The 19,263-nt window shown below is 33.6% G+C and overlaps 1 protein-coding gene across 1 annotated transcript in view; it reads right to left on the bottom strand.

Annotated features, from left to right (window-relative positions):
* Positions 1–18,798, bottom strand: part of LOC106464802 (voltage-dependent calcium channel subunit alpha-2/delta-2-like) — a 58,016-nt gene extending 39,218 nt beyond the window's left edge. The window contains exons 1-7 of the mRNA XM_013924959.2: positions 18,620–18,798; positions 15,482–15,563; positions 12,674–12,790; positions 7,338–7,397; positions 4,572–4,707; positions 3,788–3,919; positions 1,978–2,041 (exon numbers count right to left, since the gene is read on the bottom strand). Coding sequence (XP_013780413.2) covers positions 1,978–2,041; positions 3,788–3,919; positions 4,572–4,707; positions 7,338–7,397; positions 12,674–12,790; positions 15,482–15,563; positions 18,620–18,777 — 749 coding nt within the window. The 5' untranslated portion in view covers positions 18,778–18,798. The remainder of the gene's footprint in view (positions 1–1,977; positions 2,042–3,787; positions 3,920–4,571; positions 4,708–7,337; positions 7,398–12,673; positions 12,791–15,481; positions 15,564–18,619) is intronic.
* Positions 18,799–19,263: the final 465 nt, after the last annotated feature.

Genomic DNA, 19,263 nt, shown 5'->3' with positions numbered 1-19,263 from the left:
GGATGCATAACGAACTCTCCGATGATCATCGTTTCCAACGTGCAAACGTTGCTTTGTCTCTACTGGCGCATAATGCATTGGAACATTTTTGAAAAAAATTTTAACCAGTGATAAAAAATGGATTCTCTATGCAAAAAATTAAATGTCAAAAACAATGGCTCAGCCCTAGACAAAAACCACTTCTGACCCCAAACCCTGGACTCCATCCACAGAAAGTGATGCTTTGCATTTGTTGGGACGTCAAAGGAGTAATTCATTTCGAACTCCTCAATAAACAGTGAACTGTCACTGCAGAGATCTATAGCCAGCAACTAGAACATTTAAATCAAGCCCTTCATCTGAAACACCCTTCACTCATCAATCGGAAAGGTGTTCTTCTTCTCTATGACACGTTTGATGCAACACAAGATTATGGAGATGGGTTGGGAAGTTCTCCCCCACCTACCATATTCTCCAGATATGGCACCATGAGATTACCATCTTATTCATTCACTGCAACACCATCTTAATGGGAAAATGTATGCAAATTTGGAAGGAGTTAAAGAGGATATCAACATGTTTTTTTTTGCTTCAAAGCTAAGTGATTTCTTTAACCAGGGCATTAACAACCTGATTGTAAGATGGAAAAGCATCATCGATAAGAATGGAGACCATTTTGTTTTGATAGAAAAGTTGTTCAGGTTTTTCATGTATAAAAAAAGCGACATTAATTTCTTGACGACCTAATATATATACACACACACAAACACATTTATCACATGCCCACATGGCACAATACATACGTTCCTCTTTACCCAAACTTATCACTAAGTCATATGACACAATATCTATATTCAAACTATCCTAAGCTTATCATTAACTCATATGACATAATATTGAATACAAGTCTAAAGAGGTTATACTTTAATTGTATAGGTCACTGGTTAGGCCACATTTGGAATATTGTGTTCAGTCTTAGGCTTCTTACCTTAAGAAAGACATTGAATTGTTGGAAAGGGTTGTCATACAAGGAGAGGCTGAAATCTCTCAAATTGTTTTCTCTTGAAAAAAGAAGAGTTAGGGGGATCTGATTGAGGTATTTAAGATTATAAAGGGAATTGGTAATGTTGATGAATCATCTTTTTTATATTTAACAGTGAGAATAGTAGAACTAGGGGCTACAAATATAAATTTTGGCAAGGTAGGAGTCATGTTCAGCTAAGACAGTTTCATTTTTCTAACAGGGTGGTTGGCCTTTGGAATTGGGTTGCCTTCAGATGTTGTAGAGGCAGTAAATTTATGTGAGTTTAAGAAAAAGTTTGATAAGTATATGAATGGAAAGGGCTGGCTTTAGAATTTTTTAATTATTTTAATTTAGTTTAGAGGGTGGAACAGCCAATATGGACCTACAGGTCCCATGTTGTCCCAAAACATTATGTTATGTTAATATCTATATTCAAACTATCCTGAGCTTATCACCAGGTTGGATATTGCAGACATAGTGTTGTTAAAATACTATTATACACTCTTCTTCTCAAAAAACTCTAAGGAACTGAATAAGGAATGTGCTAAAGAAAAGGTGTTCACACTAGAACAACTACTGTTCTAACAAACACCATTTATAAACAGTGTTCCCGCCACTACAGTGTTTTCTTGTGTCCCAGCCTGATGAAACCTGTTATTGAGTGGAATGCATTGTCGGCAACAGATGTGGGAAAATATAATATTATACAATCTTCTCAGATAAAACTTTAGGAACCAAGTAGAGTATTTATCACATTATCAGACACAAGCTGGCTTTTGAACCACAGCCAGTACAGTAGAAACACAAAGATGCTTAAATATATGTCTATTTCATTTATATATTTCTATCAATACACAAATGACCAGTTTTCTTTTGTAAATAAGCTAGATGACCATTTCTTCTTTTAAGCAGTAAATTCAATAGGAAAACTGGATCAAGGACAGCAAAAAAACATAAAATGATGCAACACTCACCAGGGCCGTCTTCGTACATCATACAGGTCTGGCAACTCTGGATTTGCTGTTTTCCATTTGTTAGCTGTGAATGTAAACAAATCAGGGTAGTTTTTCTTTAAATGAAAATTACAAGTGTTGGCAGTAGAAAAGTATAGTAATGTTTTACAATCATAACATATTTGTAGCAAAATTTAGACTTTCATTAGTTTTCAATTTTAAACTTTTATTTGATTTTACACATATTGAGGTAGATAGCTTAACCCACTGACTGCTGATTCGCTGTACAGGGATAGCTTAACCCACTGACTGCTGATTCGCTGCATAGGGATAGCTTAACCCACTGACTTCTGATTTGCTGTACAGGGAAAGCTTAACCCACTAACTGTTAATTTGCTGTATAGGAATAGCTTAACCCACTGACTGCTGATTTGCTGCATAGGGATAGCTTAACCCACTGACTTCTGATTTGCTGGACAGGGATAGCTTAACCCACTGACTTCTGATTTGCTGGACAGGGATAGCTTAACCCACTGACTGCTGATTTGTTGTATAGGGTATGGTCCACTTCCAACAGTTGCATGAAAATGTGCTGTATTCAGTGTAAAGCTCACAAAAATTTTGCTTGTGTTTAAAGCAGCTGTATTCAAAGGGTTAAAACAAAATATATAGCTGTCTTATTTGGATATTTATAACTGTTTCATTGTTTTAAATGAAATTTTTTCACTTTTAAAATTCAGAACTTAGTGTTATTTACATTACTACAAAAACACTTTCCTGAAGTTTTAGAAATTTTAAATAAACAGAAACATATCATATATATACAATATGAAATCAATATTTGTAATACTAAATATTTCAGCAGTATATTCAAATCAAAACAAAATTTCTAATATTCTGAAATCATGTAAACAATCGTATGAATATAAAAGTATATTCAATCTCAAACTCTTTAAAAATTCAGATCTTACATCATAACATTCAGAAACCTTGAGGTGAGACTGTGTAAAATATAATCTTAGAAACAGAATCTCTCATAAAAATAAATTCAATCATGTAACTTATAGGTAATTATATAAACTTTAAAAATTTAAATCTTACTAGTTGACACTCAGAAACCTTGAATTGAGATAATTTAAATTGTAATTTTATAAATAGGATTACTCATAAAAACAGATTCAATTATGTGACATATAGGCAAGTATACAACCTATGAATATCAAACTCTTATCAGATAACAATTAAATCAAGCTTACAAATCAGCACATAGAGCTGTTGCATTCACAGCTGTAACTAGGGTGGGTCTATCAGGGCACTGCCCTGAATGCAAAGTAGTAAAGGGCAGAAAAATGACCAAACTCACAAGGAAGCACAAATATGATGACATGTCCTGGGTGTTAAACTGTCCAGTTATGGCTATGGTTGCATTCCTATCTAGGAAATATTTTAATGAAATGACTTTATCTGATTCAACACATAATAGAAAGTTTCTAATTGTTACCAGATAAGGATGTCATGAAGCCACATTAACTTATACTTGATCATATATAAAGATTCTATAGTTACAAGATAAAGATTTCACAAAGTCATATTAAGTAAATCTACATTTGATCACATATACAAAGGTTCTGTTGTTACAAGATAAAGAAGTCATGAAGCCACATTAACCAAGCCTATACTTACCATATATAAAGATTCTATTGTTACAAGATAATGAAGCCACATTAACTAAACCTATACTTTAGCACATATAAAAGGTCTGGTTCTTATTCAGTTTAATTCTCATGAAACTATCTACAGATAGCCCTGATATAAATATCCAATATCTTACCAGGAAATGTTCTCATAAAACCAACTTGACTACCAAAGTACTGCCACATCAAGTTTTTGTCTTCTTCTGCATTCTTCCTAAAAATAGGATCTAGTGCTGCTGACCACTTTAATCCATTTAATATTTCAGGGTCTGATCCAAAAGAAAGTAAAACAGTACAAACTGATATTATATACAAGCCCAACATATACTCAAAGTAGTAATCTCTACACCATTTGCAAGAATACTGTAGACAACTCTTTAGTATGAAGAGATTGGATTATGTATATACTCTTGATAACCATTTTGAAGTTGGTTGGTAATACAATTTTAATCACAGTACTACAGTAATGGAAGAAAGTTACATCTTTTGTATAGCAACTGAAAACTGATCAGGTTCAACAAATCATGATTTGAAGATTACTGCTCAATAAAGCTTGCTAGTTTCCCCAAAAACAAACAAACAAAAAACATTTAGCTAAGAGTTGTAGCCAAAAAATAAAAAATTCTAAACAGAAAATCATCAAAAGAAGGAAAAGTGTAATTAGCTTTAAGTTGCCAATTTCATTTTTTTGTAAACAAGGAAATTAACATTTTAATTAATGTAATGAATTAATGATCCCAATCCTGCCCAGAGTAGTTCTCAGGTAATATATAAACATGCTATTCAACTATTTATTATAATAGCAACCCTACATGTATGTAACATTATCCCAAAGTACATGTTTGTTTTCTTAGCTCTGAATACAATCCTATCTGTACATAAGACAATTCCAAAAGTAGTCTTGTTTTAGAGGATACTTACAACCTTCATATATCTCAAGAGGGATGTGGACAGCTGAATAACTCTTGTTGACTCCCTTTCTGAACTTTTTATCATACACTAATCTGGGATCATTTTCCATGAAGCTTTTCATACTAACCCAATGCACATCATCTCTCTAAAAACAAAGTACTACTTTATGTAGTTATCAGTAAACAGATCTACAACATATATTTATTTACATAACAAGTTAAATATTTTTTACTATTATTATTTAGCACTTTCATAAATACAATGGATAATTCATGCTAAATATTACCTATAAACTTATAGCAGTGTTTTATTCATTAGCAGCTGGCTGTTCATACAATGGCAGACAAATTTAGTTGTTTTACGAGTAAATTAATACATATCTATGTAGGTAACTTACTCCAGTTGGATGTAAATATGAAGAATTATCCAACATGAATCTTGCTGATTAATCAGGAGAAGAAATATTGGTTTAAAACAAACAAGAGGCATCAAAAAACACAACATTAATTTATCTGTCCAGGCAGTCTTTAACCTGTACAGTTGTTTTCAGTAGTTAAGCCCACTTCAGTACTGTTCACATGCAAGCTAAGATAATGTACATAAAGTGCTTACTGGACTTTTATTGTTAGTTTCCTTTCTAAACATTTTACTTTTGTAAATGTCTAGTTAAGCTTGTTAAACATTTGCTCACTTCTCTCTTTTACAATGTCTGTTATCCTATTTTGGGCTAAGTTAAAATAGTTAAATCTATATGAAGTTATAAGGGCTAATGGAGACTTAAATTGTAACTATACACAAAGAAGCAAATTTTTAATTAATACAACAAGAAGTTGCTTTTGTGAATTGGAAAACTGAATTAATTGGAGATACTGATCAAATGTGGAAAAATGTAAAAACAAATTCTTAAATGTTGAAGAGAGATGTGTTCTTCATAGAGAAAAACCAGGTTGGCTCTCAAAGAGCACAAAGGGTACAAGTAAAGAAAAGCATTATAAATTTAAGAAGTTTAAATTGAATGCTATGATGCGAGACTTTGAGGATTATCGAAGATCAAGAGAATAGGTCAAACAGGAGATCAAAAAGTGTATATAAAAAAAAGTTGGTTAGAAATATAAAAATTTAAAGTAAGGATTTCTTTACATACAATAAAGGTAAGCAAAATTTTAGGCTGGGAGCAGGCTCATATCTGATGATTATAAGAAAGCCAGGTTATTAAATTAGTGTTGTTTTCTTATTGAAAGCTACACAATGAGTTATCTGTGCTCTGTTGAACATGGGGAATCAAACCCTAGATTTTAGTGTTGTAAGTGTGTAAATTTACTGCTGACTAACTGGTGGACTATTCAGTTTTACTTTTTCTTCAATTTTTCCTAATAAAGTTTTAAGTAATATTTCTCATTCTGAACAGTTTCTAGACAAAAACAAAATCAAACAACATGATCATATTAATCCTGAGTTTGTTAAGAAACAACTTGGGAAGTTCAAAGATTTATAAACTCCTGGGCAAAATTATATTTCCTGAAGGCTTATAAAGGAGATTAAAGATTGGATATGTTAGCCAACTGCTACTATTTTTTTTTAAAGTTTTGAATAGTAGGCAGGTGCCAGAAGACAGAAAGTTGACTAATGTTATTTTTCTTTTCAAGGGAGGTGATAAGAATTGTTCCAGTAATTATAGGACTATTAGTTTTACATCAGTAGTAGGAAAAGTTTTTGAAAGCTTAATAATACATTTTAAAAAAGTTTTAAATTTTGTAAGATATTCAACATGGTTTTACTATGAGAAAATCTTGTGATATTCTATTAGGAGGTTACTGCTTATGAAGATGAAGGTATGGGTGTGGATTTGATGTAGCTGGATTTTCAAAAAGCATTTGAAAAGTTACATCAATGACATCGATGAAAGAATGTCAATAGCTTACTTGGGTTTTGTTAGGCATTAGAATACTATTGTTTTACAAAAAGATTTAGATTATTGGTAAGTTGGGCAAATAAATGGCAGATGGCTTTTAATTATAATAAATGCAAAGGAATGCATGTAGAATACTATGAGTTAAATTATAAGTATAATTTTGTTTGGAATAACTTTAACACTGTTATGTATGAAAGGGGTATTGGTGTTTAGGTTGACCAGTCTCTAAGTCATACAAGCAATGTGCTGTTACGAGTGGCAGAGTAAATAGGATTTTAGGTTGGATCTGCAGAAATAATGAATACAAGTCTAAGAAGGTTATAATTTCATTGTGTAGGTTATTGGTTAGGCCACATTTGGAGTATCATATTCAGTCTTAGCTTACCTTAGAAAGGACAATGAACTATTGGAAAGGTTGTTATATGAGGAGAGGTTAAGATCTCTGAAATTGTTTTCTCTTGAAAAAAGAAGAGTTAGAAGGGAACTGATTGAGGTGTTTAAGATTGTTAAGGGAATTTATAGTGTTGATGCATCATCTTTTTTCATATTTAATAGTGAGAATGGTAAAACTAGGGGACACAAATATATAAATTTTGGCAGGGTAAGAATCATCTTCGGCTAAGACAGTTTAATTTTTCTAACAGGGTGGTTGGCCTTTGGAACAGCTTGCCTCCAGACATGATGGATGCAGTCAATTTAAAGGAAGGTTTGATAAATATTTCAATGACGAGGACTCGGTTTGAGTGTTTTATTTTTATCTTAAAGTTTAATGTGAACCTTTTTCAAGAATTATACTTTAATTTTTTCAACAATGTTACTAATTATTGATTCTCATTAATACTTTCTCCCTTACAATTACTGACCTCTATTTCAGGATCATATGTGTAATTCTGCACTGCATCTTCAGCCTGATCAACCAGTCTCTACAAGGTAAGATATTAGGTATCAAAATCTTATATAAATGACATTTTATTTACATATATATAATATGTGACAAAAATATAAAACATGAAAGTAAGTGTTACAATTGAGATAATTACAGGGTGAGCAACAGTAAAAGAAAAATGTTAGTGTAAGAAAGTTTGTTACAATTAACAAATATTAGAAAAGTACACAATAGGAAAGAACACTGGAAATTATAATTTTCCAATTGTGAAAATGTATTTCTGATAAATACTTACCTTCTCTCACAAAATTAGCTATTACTATTTAGTTCTGCTCTCTATATGCAAGCTTCTTCTTTACGCATACCACAAGCCTTCTGCTCCCTCTACTGGAATTGTAATACTCCAACATGTCTCTCTTGCAAATCATCATGCATAACTTCTCCATCAATAAGAGCATGACATGCTCACGTGACTCCCTCTATACTCATCTCCAAACTATCATTTCGAAGTTTGGCAGAAGACTTAAGCACCAGAAGAAAGTGGGGAGGAAGGGTGGGAAATGTGAGTGGAGGTAAAGTATGTATCAGAAATACATTTTGTGTATTGAAAAATTATAACTTCCGATATGGTACTTACCTATACTCACAAAATTAGCTAGAAACCCACATTGAATAAGCGGAGGGACTGGTGTGAGAGAATTATAGAAGTACCCCCCTCCCAAAGCATCTGAAGGATACCCCTGGAAATGAAAGAGTCAGATCAGAAGAGGGGGAACTGCACCACTTCTTTGTAGCCATCTTTGTGTGGAACCTTTTCAGGATGGTGTCACCATGGTCGACCATCCCAGTGGCTTGGAACTGGAAAGTGGTAAGGATTTCCATACTCTACTAGAAGAAAGGAGGGTGAAAAGGTGGTGGAGAGTCCATAGGAATGTCATCACCTGAGACAGTGCAATGGGTGACCATGAAACTGTATTTTGAAAAGCAGACTATACCAAGCTATTCACTACAGGCATGACCAGCTATCCCCTTCTGCTTTACCCATGGGTGGTACAGTCCAGGACATGCATGTTTATGAAGCAAAATATTGTGAGGTTATTCACCTACAAGTGATCTTGTGGAACACCCCTTTTCAATGGTGAGCATTGTGAAGCCATGGAATATAAAACGTGAGTCAACATGGCTGTACAATGCAGATTTCAAGTTAAAGAATACCTGGTCAGGCACCAATTGCCACAAAGCGGGATCCATATAATGAGGAATGAGGAAAAGGGCCCCTGAAAAGAAAGAAAGTATGAATAGAAACTTGCTAGTCAGAGTTGCACCAAAGTCTGAAGAAGGACCACAAATGGAAGATGAAAACCTGATGAAAAAGAAACTGTGATATGATGTAGATAACAAAAGACTAACGTACTGGCATGGTCCACATTCCCAACTGTAGAATCTCCTCCAATGGGCAATGAGGACGAGAAGCGAGGGAAAAGGTGAGGTGTCTAATCTGATGAGAAGACACCCAAAACATATTCTGGTAGGAAGATAGCAAGGAGGAATAAGCCAATCGGATCAAATGTCAGACCCAACTGGTAAGTCTTGAAGGTGAAAGATTATGAAGGAAGTAAGACTGCCAGGGGATAAAGAGTCAGGAACAGGTACTACGGAAGGAAGCCGTATGGGCAATATAACAACAAAGAGCCCTGACCAGATATAGAAGCCGATCTGGATCTGGTAGAGGGTAAAGATGAGAAATGGAAGAAAGGGAGAGTCAAAAAGGAGAAGTTACTGCCACTGAGGTTTTTGGGAGGAAGGAGCGATCTGGATAAAGGACAAGATAGGTAGGGTGATAAAGTGTATGTGAAAAATCAGTGGCAAACAAATCCGACCGTTGACATCTGCAGGCTCAGAGGAGAAGGAAATATGTTTTGAGGGAAAGGTGAAACATGGAACATGAGGAAAGTGGCTCAAATGGAGGTAAAGTGAGGGAATGGAGTACTACATTAACTCCCAATCTAGAAGGGTGATGCAATTTGAAAGAATGCAGTAGCATGGTAAGGACAGGTGAAACAAAAACTCTATGGTATTGGGAAAAAGAAAGGTATGGGATAAAGCTGGCTGATAACCTGAGTGAAGAAACCGAGGACCCCCGGTCATAAGGCCAAATGAGAAATTCTGGCACCTGAGCCACAGTAGGCTGGTCAGTGAGCAATCCCAAAGTTGTAGACCAACTGCAGAAGACCTTCCACTTACATGTAAGAAGGACATATGGAACCAGCTTGAAAGAAAGCAACTTGACAGGAGAAACCAGGTCTCCTCACCAAGAACCGGATAAAAGCCAGGTAGACAATGGAAGAGGTACAGGAGGGGAGAGTAGCAAGTGCTGTAACTGCAGAAACCATGGCTGAGCTAGCCAATAAAGAGCAATCAGAAGGATCTGACAAGGAGTGGTATGGATGAAAGAGATCACCCGATGAAGTAATGAAATGAATGTGTTTTGTTGGACCCAGTATGAGAGATCCAACATCCAAAAAAAATATCTCTTGACCGGGTGCACCCTTGCTAATCTATATGTGTCACCACCATAGAATTGTCTGAATGAACCATCACCAGACAATGTCAGGCAAGAAGAAGGAACTGATTCAGTGCCCGACATACAGCTAGAAGTTCAAAAACATTGATATGTAAAGTGCTTTTATCCACAGACCAATGGCCCAAAGCTTCCTGATGGTTGACCCATGCACCCCAGCCCTGCACGGATGCATCCCTGCAAAGATGATGTAGATCCAGACGTGAAGGAGGAAGTGGCACGCCTGCTGGAGTATGTGCCTTGTTCAACCACTAAAGCAGATAATCTTGCAGGGTAAGAGAAAGGGTAATGGGAGTAGAAAGAGAATCCCACGCAAGGTTCCACTGAATAGATCTCATATGCGCAAGACCGAGAGAGACCAGTGATGAAATTGAAGACCAAATCCCCAAAAGTGACAGAATCTTGAGAGCAGTAAGTGATTGAATGGAGAGGGCATGGGGAACTAACAATTCCATAGAACGAAGTCTTAAAGGAGAAGGCTGGGCCCGACTGATAATAGTGTTGAAAAGGACCCCGAAATGAACAAGATATTGAGTAGGTCTGAGAAAGGACTTCTCCAGTTTGATTAACCAGCCCACTCGAGCAACCACTAAAAAAGAGCTGCTAAGTATGGCTGACAGACTCCAGTTCAGAATGAGTGAGAAGAATCAAGTTGTCCATGTAATAATAAACACTCAATGCCAGAACATGAAGATGTCGAGCAAATGCTTAAACCACCCAACAGAAAACATAAGGAGCCGAAGCAAGCTCAAAATGGTAGTGCTTGAAATTGATAAACCATCCTTAGATGGACAAACTGAAGATAAGGATGAGACTAAGGAGATACAGGCATATGGAGATAAGCATTGGTAACATCCATAAACCCGGAGAAAATGGAATGCCAGCAATGAAGAAAATCGACAAACCGAGCTTCCACCGGACCAGAACCCACTGGATAGCTACTGGTACTGTTGGCGATGTGAGGTGTGTCATAGAAAAAAAATGACAAGAAGAGGCATCCCACAAGGAAGGAAAAGTAAGGGTTGGGAAGGTGAAGGACAGGAAATGTTAATAAAGGACATATGGGGCTCTGACTGAGACAAATGTGTGAAAATATTGGTAATGATGGATTGTTGTTGGACTGATACCACGGGTGGCTCTAGTGTTTCCGGGATCATGTCAAAAGCATATCGCTGCAGAAATGTGGTCCATATGTAAATTCTGAAGACAGGTCAATGGTAAATGGACCTGAACCAAAATCTCATCATGACCTAGAAGGTCCCAACAACAGAAAAACCGGGTATGCAAAGCCAGAGCTGAAGATGACAAACGAGCTAGTGTGGAGGAAAGAACAGAAAAGGTGTCCCCTGAAAACCCCTCAGGATTTCTGTGGAGAGTCTCAAAGAGGAGGTGTAGAGAAAAAAGATACCATAAAAGAGTTGTAAGGGTAAGAAGCAGGCAAGAAAACTGGTTATGGGTCAGACTGACGGGTGATTCGGGAGCCGTTCCTCAAACAGGCAATATGGAACCTAACAACTGTTGGTCCAAAAAGGGACAGTCAGCATGATAGTATGAAAGCACGAACTGCTCCAAGGCCCACGGAGGGCATGGTATGCTAATCCCATTGTTTAATTGCAAGGCAAATTGACCAGAATGAACCTGAATATTGGAGGAGGGAGGAAAAGCCAAAAAAGGGGTGTGTGGATTGGTCATGTAGTAAGGAAGGACATTGTTCATAAGAAATAGGAAACTTCACATACTTGAGAAACAAAATCCAAAAAGACCGAGTTAGGCCTAACTGATTCCTCAGGTGTGTGTGTGTGGGGGTAAAGGTATGGCAAATCAGTAGCTGAAAATAGATGATCCAATTCCTCATCAGTCTCAACAGGCTCTGCCTGTTCGGGAGGAACTGGGGACAAAGGCTGGCCCATGTAGCGTTCGATCTCCCAGCAGATAAATCCACCACCAGGTTGCCCACACCTGAAGCCCGATAAAGAATACTAGTCGCTTGTGTGACCCCCAAAGTGGTAACATGAACTTTGGAATTTATTGTGAAGAGCCTACCAAATTTGAGCAGTGAATTTAAAAATAATGCAACTGGAACTAACTGATAAAATTTTTAAAGCGAAGAAACTGTCTGAATGAAAACTCAATAAATTAAAGAAAACCACTTTGTGAGGAAACTAAAGCCAAATGTGAATCATTAAACAAACAAGAAACACATCCAAATTCAAGCAGTAGATCAGTATAGAGGGAGTTACATGCATAACATGAGCATGTCATGCTGTTATTGGTGAAGAAGTGATGCATGATGATTTGCATGAGAGACACATTGGAATAACACAATTCCAATAGGGGGAGCAGAAGGCTTGTGGCATGTGTAAAAATGTTAGCTTATAGAGGGCAGCACCAAATGGGAATAGGTAATTTTGAGAGAGAAGGTAAGTACCATATCTGAAGTGATGATGAAAGTAAGTCTTATATTTTTGGTACAAGTAGTTTGCTCATACTCTAACTGATCAAATGGCTCTAAAGCTATCAACAACAATCATATTCTTTACACATATTCACAACTTACAACATTCGATATACAGTTAAAATAAGAATGTAAAAGAATGGTGTACCTAGCTAACCATAGAAAATACTCGATTCTATCAGATTCATGACTTCTCAAATATTACCAATCACCCTTAAAAGTCCTTCTTAATAATTTCTTGGGGTCTTCCAATATTCTGTTGGAGAATGTTACATACCTGTAAAGCATCCATCTTCTTCTTCAGAGCATCTGCTAAAGCTCTTGACATGTTCTCAACCAATGTTGTACCATCTAATGGAATCAGTTTCTTCTTGGAGCTTAGTTTCATATAATTCTATAACAAAAATGTTTTATATGTATTTGTAGATACAACTTAAGCTGTGTAATATAATTAATCTTGCATGTATTTGTAGATACAAGTAACACTGTGTGGTATAATTAAATCTTGTATGAATTAGTAGATAAAAGTCAAGCTGTGTGAGACAATTTTTGAAAACAATGGAGACTGAACCTCCAAAATCTTTTCATTAAAAGTATTATTAGCTAAAGAAACATGTTACTTTCTTCAAGGTGGACATGTTTTTTAACCCTCTAGCTAATGGTACGTCAAATTTCATGTCACTATCTTTTACAGAGTTAAATTCAAAATTGAATTATGAATGTATACAAATAAACTTGGCATCAAAATATACTTAATAAGTCAAATTTTAATATTATTTCAGTTTTAATTTCTAAGTTTTAAAAGGAAATAATTAATTAAATCTTCAATTTATCCTAGTATAAGAATTGTGATATTTGTTCTCTGAGTCTTGCCCATTCTCTTAATTTATTTACCACTCCTCTCTGAAGTATGGAGTTTAACATAAATTACTCATTACAATACAGATATGATAGTCTAATTTTATATCCCCCAGTCTATAAGAGAGACATAAACTAAAAAGTCAGACCCAATTGCCACATCTACTCATCACATTGTCTCTTTCACAAACTGCTAATAATTCTCTCTGACATTTTACATAATTTATAACCACTAAAAAGAAAATGTTTTAATTTATCAAATTACATATAATGTTATTCTGCTTTCAATATGGAGCATTATCAATTTCATCTTCAGTTTGAAAGTTTATCTTGCATGATGGAATAGCTAAGGGAATTATTTTAAGACTTTTATGCCTTAATTAGAAAGCCAGGTCAATTATAATAATTATAAGACAATGTTTGCTTTGTGCATATTATTATTCTGTGTTCTTCAGTGCATTCTTTAAATAAATAAAAATTATTTAATGTACTAGTATCATCGTTACAAAATAAAAGTAGGCTTAATTTACACTGGCAACTGACAGCAAAAAATATGTTGAACATAAGTACTACATATTTCTTGTTTTTTTATCTATATTTAGTATTTAACATTATAGAAGTAAGTAAATGTAAAAATTAGAAACTTATTTGGTTAGATAATGAAAATTTTAATAATAATTCTCCATGTGGTATGCTTATGATTAGCTCATGCTTCATTACTTCATTCAATACAGTAACTTGAGCTACACATTTGCCAAATGATTTACAACTTGTTTAGCAGGATTATTAGTTAGACAGGTTCAAAAAACAATAAAAGTAAGTTGAAACAGATGTAAACTGTTTCAATCTTAAGTTATTTAGGATAAACAACTATAGTTACAAGGTCAATCAAATTTACTGAGCACAGATAGAGTTTGGGTACAGAAAATAACAGATAAATATACAGTTTAACTGAAAAAACTTTTGATATTTATCTAAGAGGTTTTAGAGATTAGACAAATGAAATTTGAAAATTTTCAGATTAAGAACATTATTTTTAATCTTAAAATTAACATCACTTTTCACACACACACACACACATATATATATTCATATATTCATCAATAAATCAATAAAAATACTTAATTAAAAAATCAGATGTTTTGTGTACATGAGACTTCAAATGTTTATTGAAAACTTGTTAAATTTTATGAAGATACACATACCATATAAAAGTTATATTACAAATACTCTCCTGATTACTTGGTGGTTACAAGCTCAGTGTACTCCACTGACCCTGTATGGAACGGGTTAATCAAATACAGTGGTCCTTTAAAAATGGAGAGAAATTTGACAATAATTACCAGAACTCTGCTGTCATTCTAGTAAACCTATGATTTCTGGCAAAATGATCACTAGGCTAATCACTTTTCTCCATCAGTATAAATAAGTAATTAAAAATAAAACATTTTTAGTTTTTGTTCAACAGAATTAGAGAAAAACATCATGCCTACTGTGTGGAAGATTGAATACTTACATCCATATTGTGCAAAATTAACTTTTTATTAAGGTGAAAATACCCCTTTTTATTGCCATATATCAACTTTAAAAAGCTTTAGGAATATAAAACAATCTTATACTTGATTCTTTACGATTTCTTCTATTGGAAGTTCATGATAGTTGTGTATTCATGTTCAAATCCTTTTTCATTAAGAATTTTGCATAATACAGTTTCTAATTAATCTACTGGTGTTGAATGTCAGTCACAACTAAACTGAATGTATGAATCCAATTTATATATGAAAATTAATGAATAGTTTCTTTATGAAATTATGATGATGGAGAATGTTTAAATTAATTGTATCTTAAAAGAAAATAAAGGAGACTTTGTACAACAACAGGAATTAAGGGAATTGTATATTAAAGTTAAATAAAGGAGGTTGTAGAACTAGAAAATTTAAAAGGAATTATGTATTAAAGGAAAACAAAGGAGGCTTCGTATAACAATGAGAATTTAAGAATAGCTACATGTTAAAGGAACGTCATGAAATTGATGTTATTGAGCTGATATTGTTTCAAGGAACTGACTTGAATGGTGAATTTTCATATTTATTTATGATAAATTAATTTGTAAATATTATTTCCATATTGTTTAACTACTAAGTAGTTTCTGATAAAGGCAATGTTATGTGTTGCTGGGTTTGAATACTGACCTGCTACAATAATTTACTTTTCTTTCTGAACTCACCTTATTTAACATTTCAATGCCAGTTATTCTGTCAAATAACTCAGCAAAACTCCTGTCTAGCTTCATTGCCCATTGATAAACTCTGGAAAAAACAAAAAAACAGCTATCAATTCTCTTAACAATCTGATTACCTCTTAAGTTAAAAAAAATAATCAGAAATCTTAACCTGTCTTCTTCTGACAACATTTCCATCCTAGAAGTCCTCATCTGAGCACTTTTCAACAATTCACTGTCCTTCCTAAGGTAAGGTCAAAACTGAACACAATACCCTAAATGTGGCCTAACCAGTTTCCTATACAATGACATCTTAACCTCTTTAGACTTGAAATCAATATTTCTGTGAACAGAACCTAAAATCCAATTTGTCCTATCACTACCAATATCAAACTGCTTAGATTTCTAAAGAAACTGATCAATCAGAACTCCAAGATCCTTTTCTTCCATAACACTGTTAAAGTACCATCATAATACTGTCATCTGCTTTCTAATAATCCAGGTACACCAATCCACAACCTTGCTATCATCTACACAAGCAGTAACCTACTTCCAAGAATGACAAATTATGTTGTTACTGTAAGCACAGTTACTTTTAAGTATCAGAGACATAACATTGAAGTGACTGTACTATGTATCCTTCATTATTACACAGTATACTATAGTTAAAGTATCCTTCATTATTACACAGTATACTATAGTTAAAGTATCCTTCATTAGTACACTGTATACTATAGTTCAGGTATCCTTCATTATTACATTGTATACTATAGTTAAAGTATCCTTCATTAGTACACTATATACTATAGTTAAAGTATCCTTCATTAGTACACTGTATACTATAGTTAAAGTATCCTTCATTTGTACACTGTATACCACAGTTAAGGTATCCTTCATGATTACACTGTATACTATAGTTAAAGTATCCTTCATTAGTACACTGTATACTATAGTTAAGGTATCCTTCATGATTACACTGTATACTATAGTTAAGGTATCCTTCATGATTACACTGTATACTATAGTTAAGGTATCCTTCATGATTACACTGTATACTATAGTTAAGGTATCCTTCATGATTACACTGTATACTATAGTTCAGGTATTCTTCATTATTACACTGTATACTATAGTTAAAGTATCCTTCATTATTACACAGTATACTATAGTTAAAGTATCCTTCATTATTACACTGTATACTATAGTTAAGGTATCCTTCATTATTACACTGTATACTATAGTTAAGGTATCCTTCTTTATTACACTCTACTATAGTTCAGGTATCCTTTATTACACTGTACTATAGTTCATGTATCATTCTTTATTACACTGTACTATAGTTCAGGTATCCTTCTTTATTACACTGTACTATAGGTCAGGTATCCTTCTTTATTACACTGTATACTCCTTGAAAAAATTTATAAATCTCTGATCTGCCATTACTTTTGAGATGCAATTCTATACATATTTGTGATTTCAAGGCAAAGCCTTACTTAACAATTTTGTGTGTTATCCTAGACAAATGAATATGTTATTAACTATTATTAGCTTTTAAATACAAGTAGCATCTCAATAAACAAAATTACTTCCTAAAACTACTTTTTTACAAATCATCAAGAAGTACTTTCAATTTTTGATTATCAGTAGATGAAGCTTTCTTATATTTTTATAGATTACTTTTGTGCAATTTCTGGCATCCATAACTATCAAACTACGTGCTCCTAGCTGAAACTGTATTCATCATTTTGAGTCTGTTAAAAAGTACATCTCCAAATAATCACTGTTTATCCATAGATTTCACTATCAAACAAAATAAGATATTTCACTACATGTGGTACTTACTCAAAAAAGCTGTAAGAGAAAACAATCATGAATAAAAACAAAGTGAATTTTATGTAGAATATTAAGACAATGTTATTCAAAGTTCATTACTGGTACAACAAATCCATTATTTTTTATTTTCTGTATCGTCAAGATGGTATCTTTTTATACCATACTTTGTTCTGGAAGTTTGAAAATAATCTAAGCTAATAACTAGTACATTTATTAAAATAGGATATTGTAAGTAAACTTTCTACTAATTCTAGCTCCAACTATACACCCAACACAAGGTTCAACTTTTATGTTATTAACAGTAGCAAATGATTCAACTTCAAAGTTCAAGAAACGACTTCTACTAGACACTAGTACTTACTACTATATACCTCCTAATAATTTATATTAAGTGTAATGAGCAACCAGATTTTATAATTTCATACTTTAAGCTTAACTGAAAAAATATATTACACATTCTAATACAGGAAATGAATTCAACAAAACCAAGTAAACTTTTAACTTTTATGCATCTAACCTTTGTAATAGTAGGCTTCCTAATTTTACATCAGTCCAAAGTTTGATGTTTGTCGGGCATTAGAGAAAAGCATTGCGACGCTTCACAACGTCTTATTATCTTTTGGTTTGAAATATTTGATATTAAACTCTAGGCTTCATCACAATTATTCTGAATAACTGATTCGATGTTTACTTAAAGGTTCATTATCTACAAAGTCCTTTTGTAAAAAAAAAAATGGAGAATAGGTTTAAAAAATGAGGTTTAATGAGCTTTACTTTTTGTATCGACTTCAGGTACTGTCAAACTCAAAGACTCAAACACCATTATGATTACTGTGAACTGTAGCTTTGATTTAGGGCCTAGGTTAAACTACGTATTATATTATTATTATTTTAATTTGTAATATAGCAGGGAGTTTACACCTTTTTTAAAACCCAATAAAATGGGAAAAAAACACTTAGCAAATGAAACTGAAAAACCGACTGCTAGATTAGAGATTTCTTCAACAAATAATAAATAGCATTTGAAAATAAATAAATAAGATATTTAACTATAAATATAATCTATATAGGGAGAAAATGTAATCGTTAGTACCAGGCTCTCCTGATTCTTTCCTTTCTTGACACTTAGCTTATAATACATTTACAAATTACAGTAACGCACATAAATAAGTTAATGTTACTGTTAGATTTGTACCGTAAAATGAACATTCATTTAAGTTATAACTTTGAGTTAGACGCCATACTTTTCTAAGTTTAGGCCTACGTACGGGTAAGCTTCTGACGTTCTGTGTATTGTAACGAAATACTTACTCGTTTTCATCTGGAAAATCTGGAACAAGTCTTTTATTAAGAGAACCTACAACGGCTGGAAGTATCATAATGACAACTGTTATCAGTAACCCTATACCTTTTAAACATCCAGTTACACGATTGCTTGTAGAATCCATGACTTCATTCACACGACTCATGATAGACTAAGTTTACCAACGTTCACGAATCCGAAACTCTCCGAGTAGATACTCTAGAGTGTGACTGTGTGTGTATGCTCTAAAACACGAGTATCCAACCAATGTCGTTTTCATATGTATCATAAATACCTTTCTGTACAAATATAAGTTATCACAATAGTGAACTTATTACACAAGAACAGAAGTTATCGTTCATATCTATTTATTTATGATTAATTTGTTATTCCACTCTATATGTAGGTTGGTAAGATTAGGTATACTTTCAACATTATGTAAAATATCACATGCAGTGAATTTCAAACCTGGTTCTTATATTTTAAACTTTTGTCTGAGGCAAAATACAAGACATTTTTTTTTCCCAAACCAAATTTTGTAAACACTTAAAATAATTCACAATTAAGATAAAACGTTCTTTTATCTTAACTGGTTAATTAAATTTACCTTCGTAAAGTACATGAATAACTTTTGTCAATAAAACTACTTTAA

The sequence above is a fragment of the Limulus polyphemus genome, unplaced genomic scaffold, assembly GCF_000517525.1.
Source record: "Limulus polyphemus unplaced genomic scaffold, Limulus_polyphemus-2.1.2 Scaffold1746, whole genome shotgun sequence".
In the NCBI taxonomy this organism is placed as follows: Eukaryota; Metazoa; Arthropoda; class Merostomata; order Xiphosura; family Limulidae; genus Limulus; species Limulus polyphemus.
Note: the sequence above shows the minus strand (reverse complement) of the source record. Positions and strands in the feature narration are given on the sequence as shown.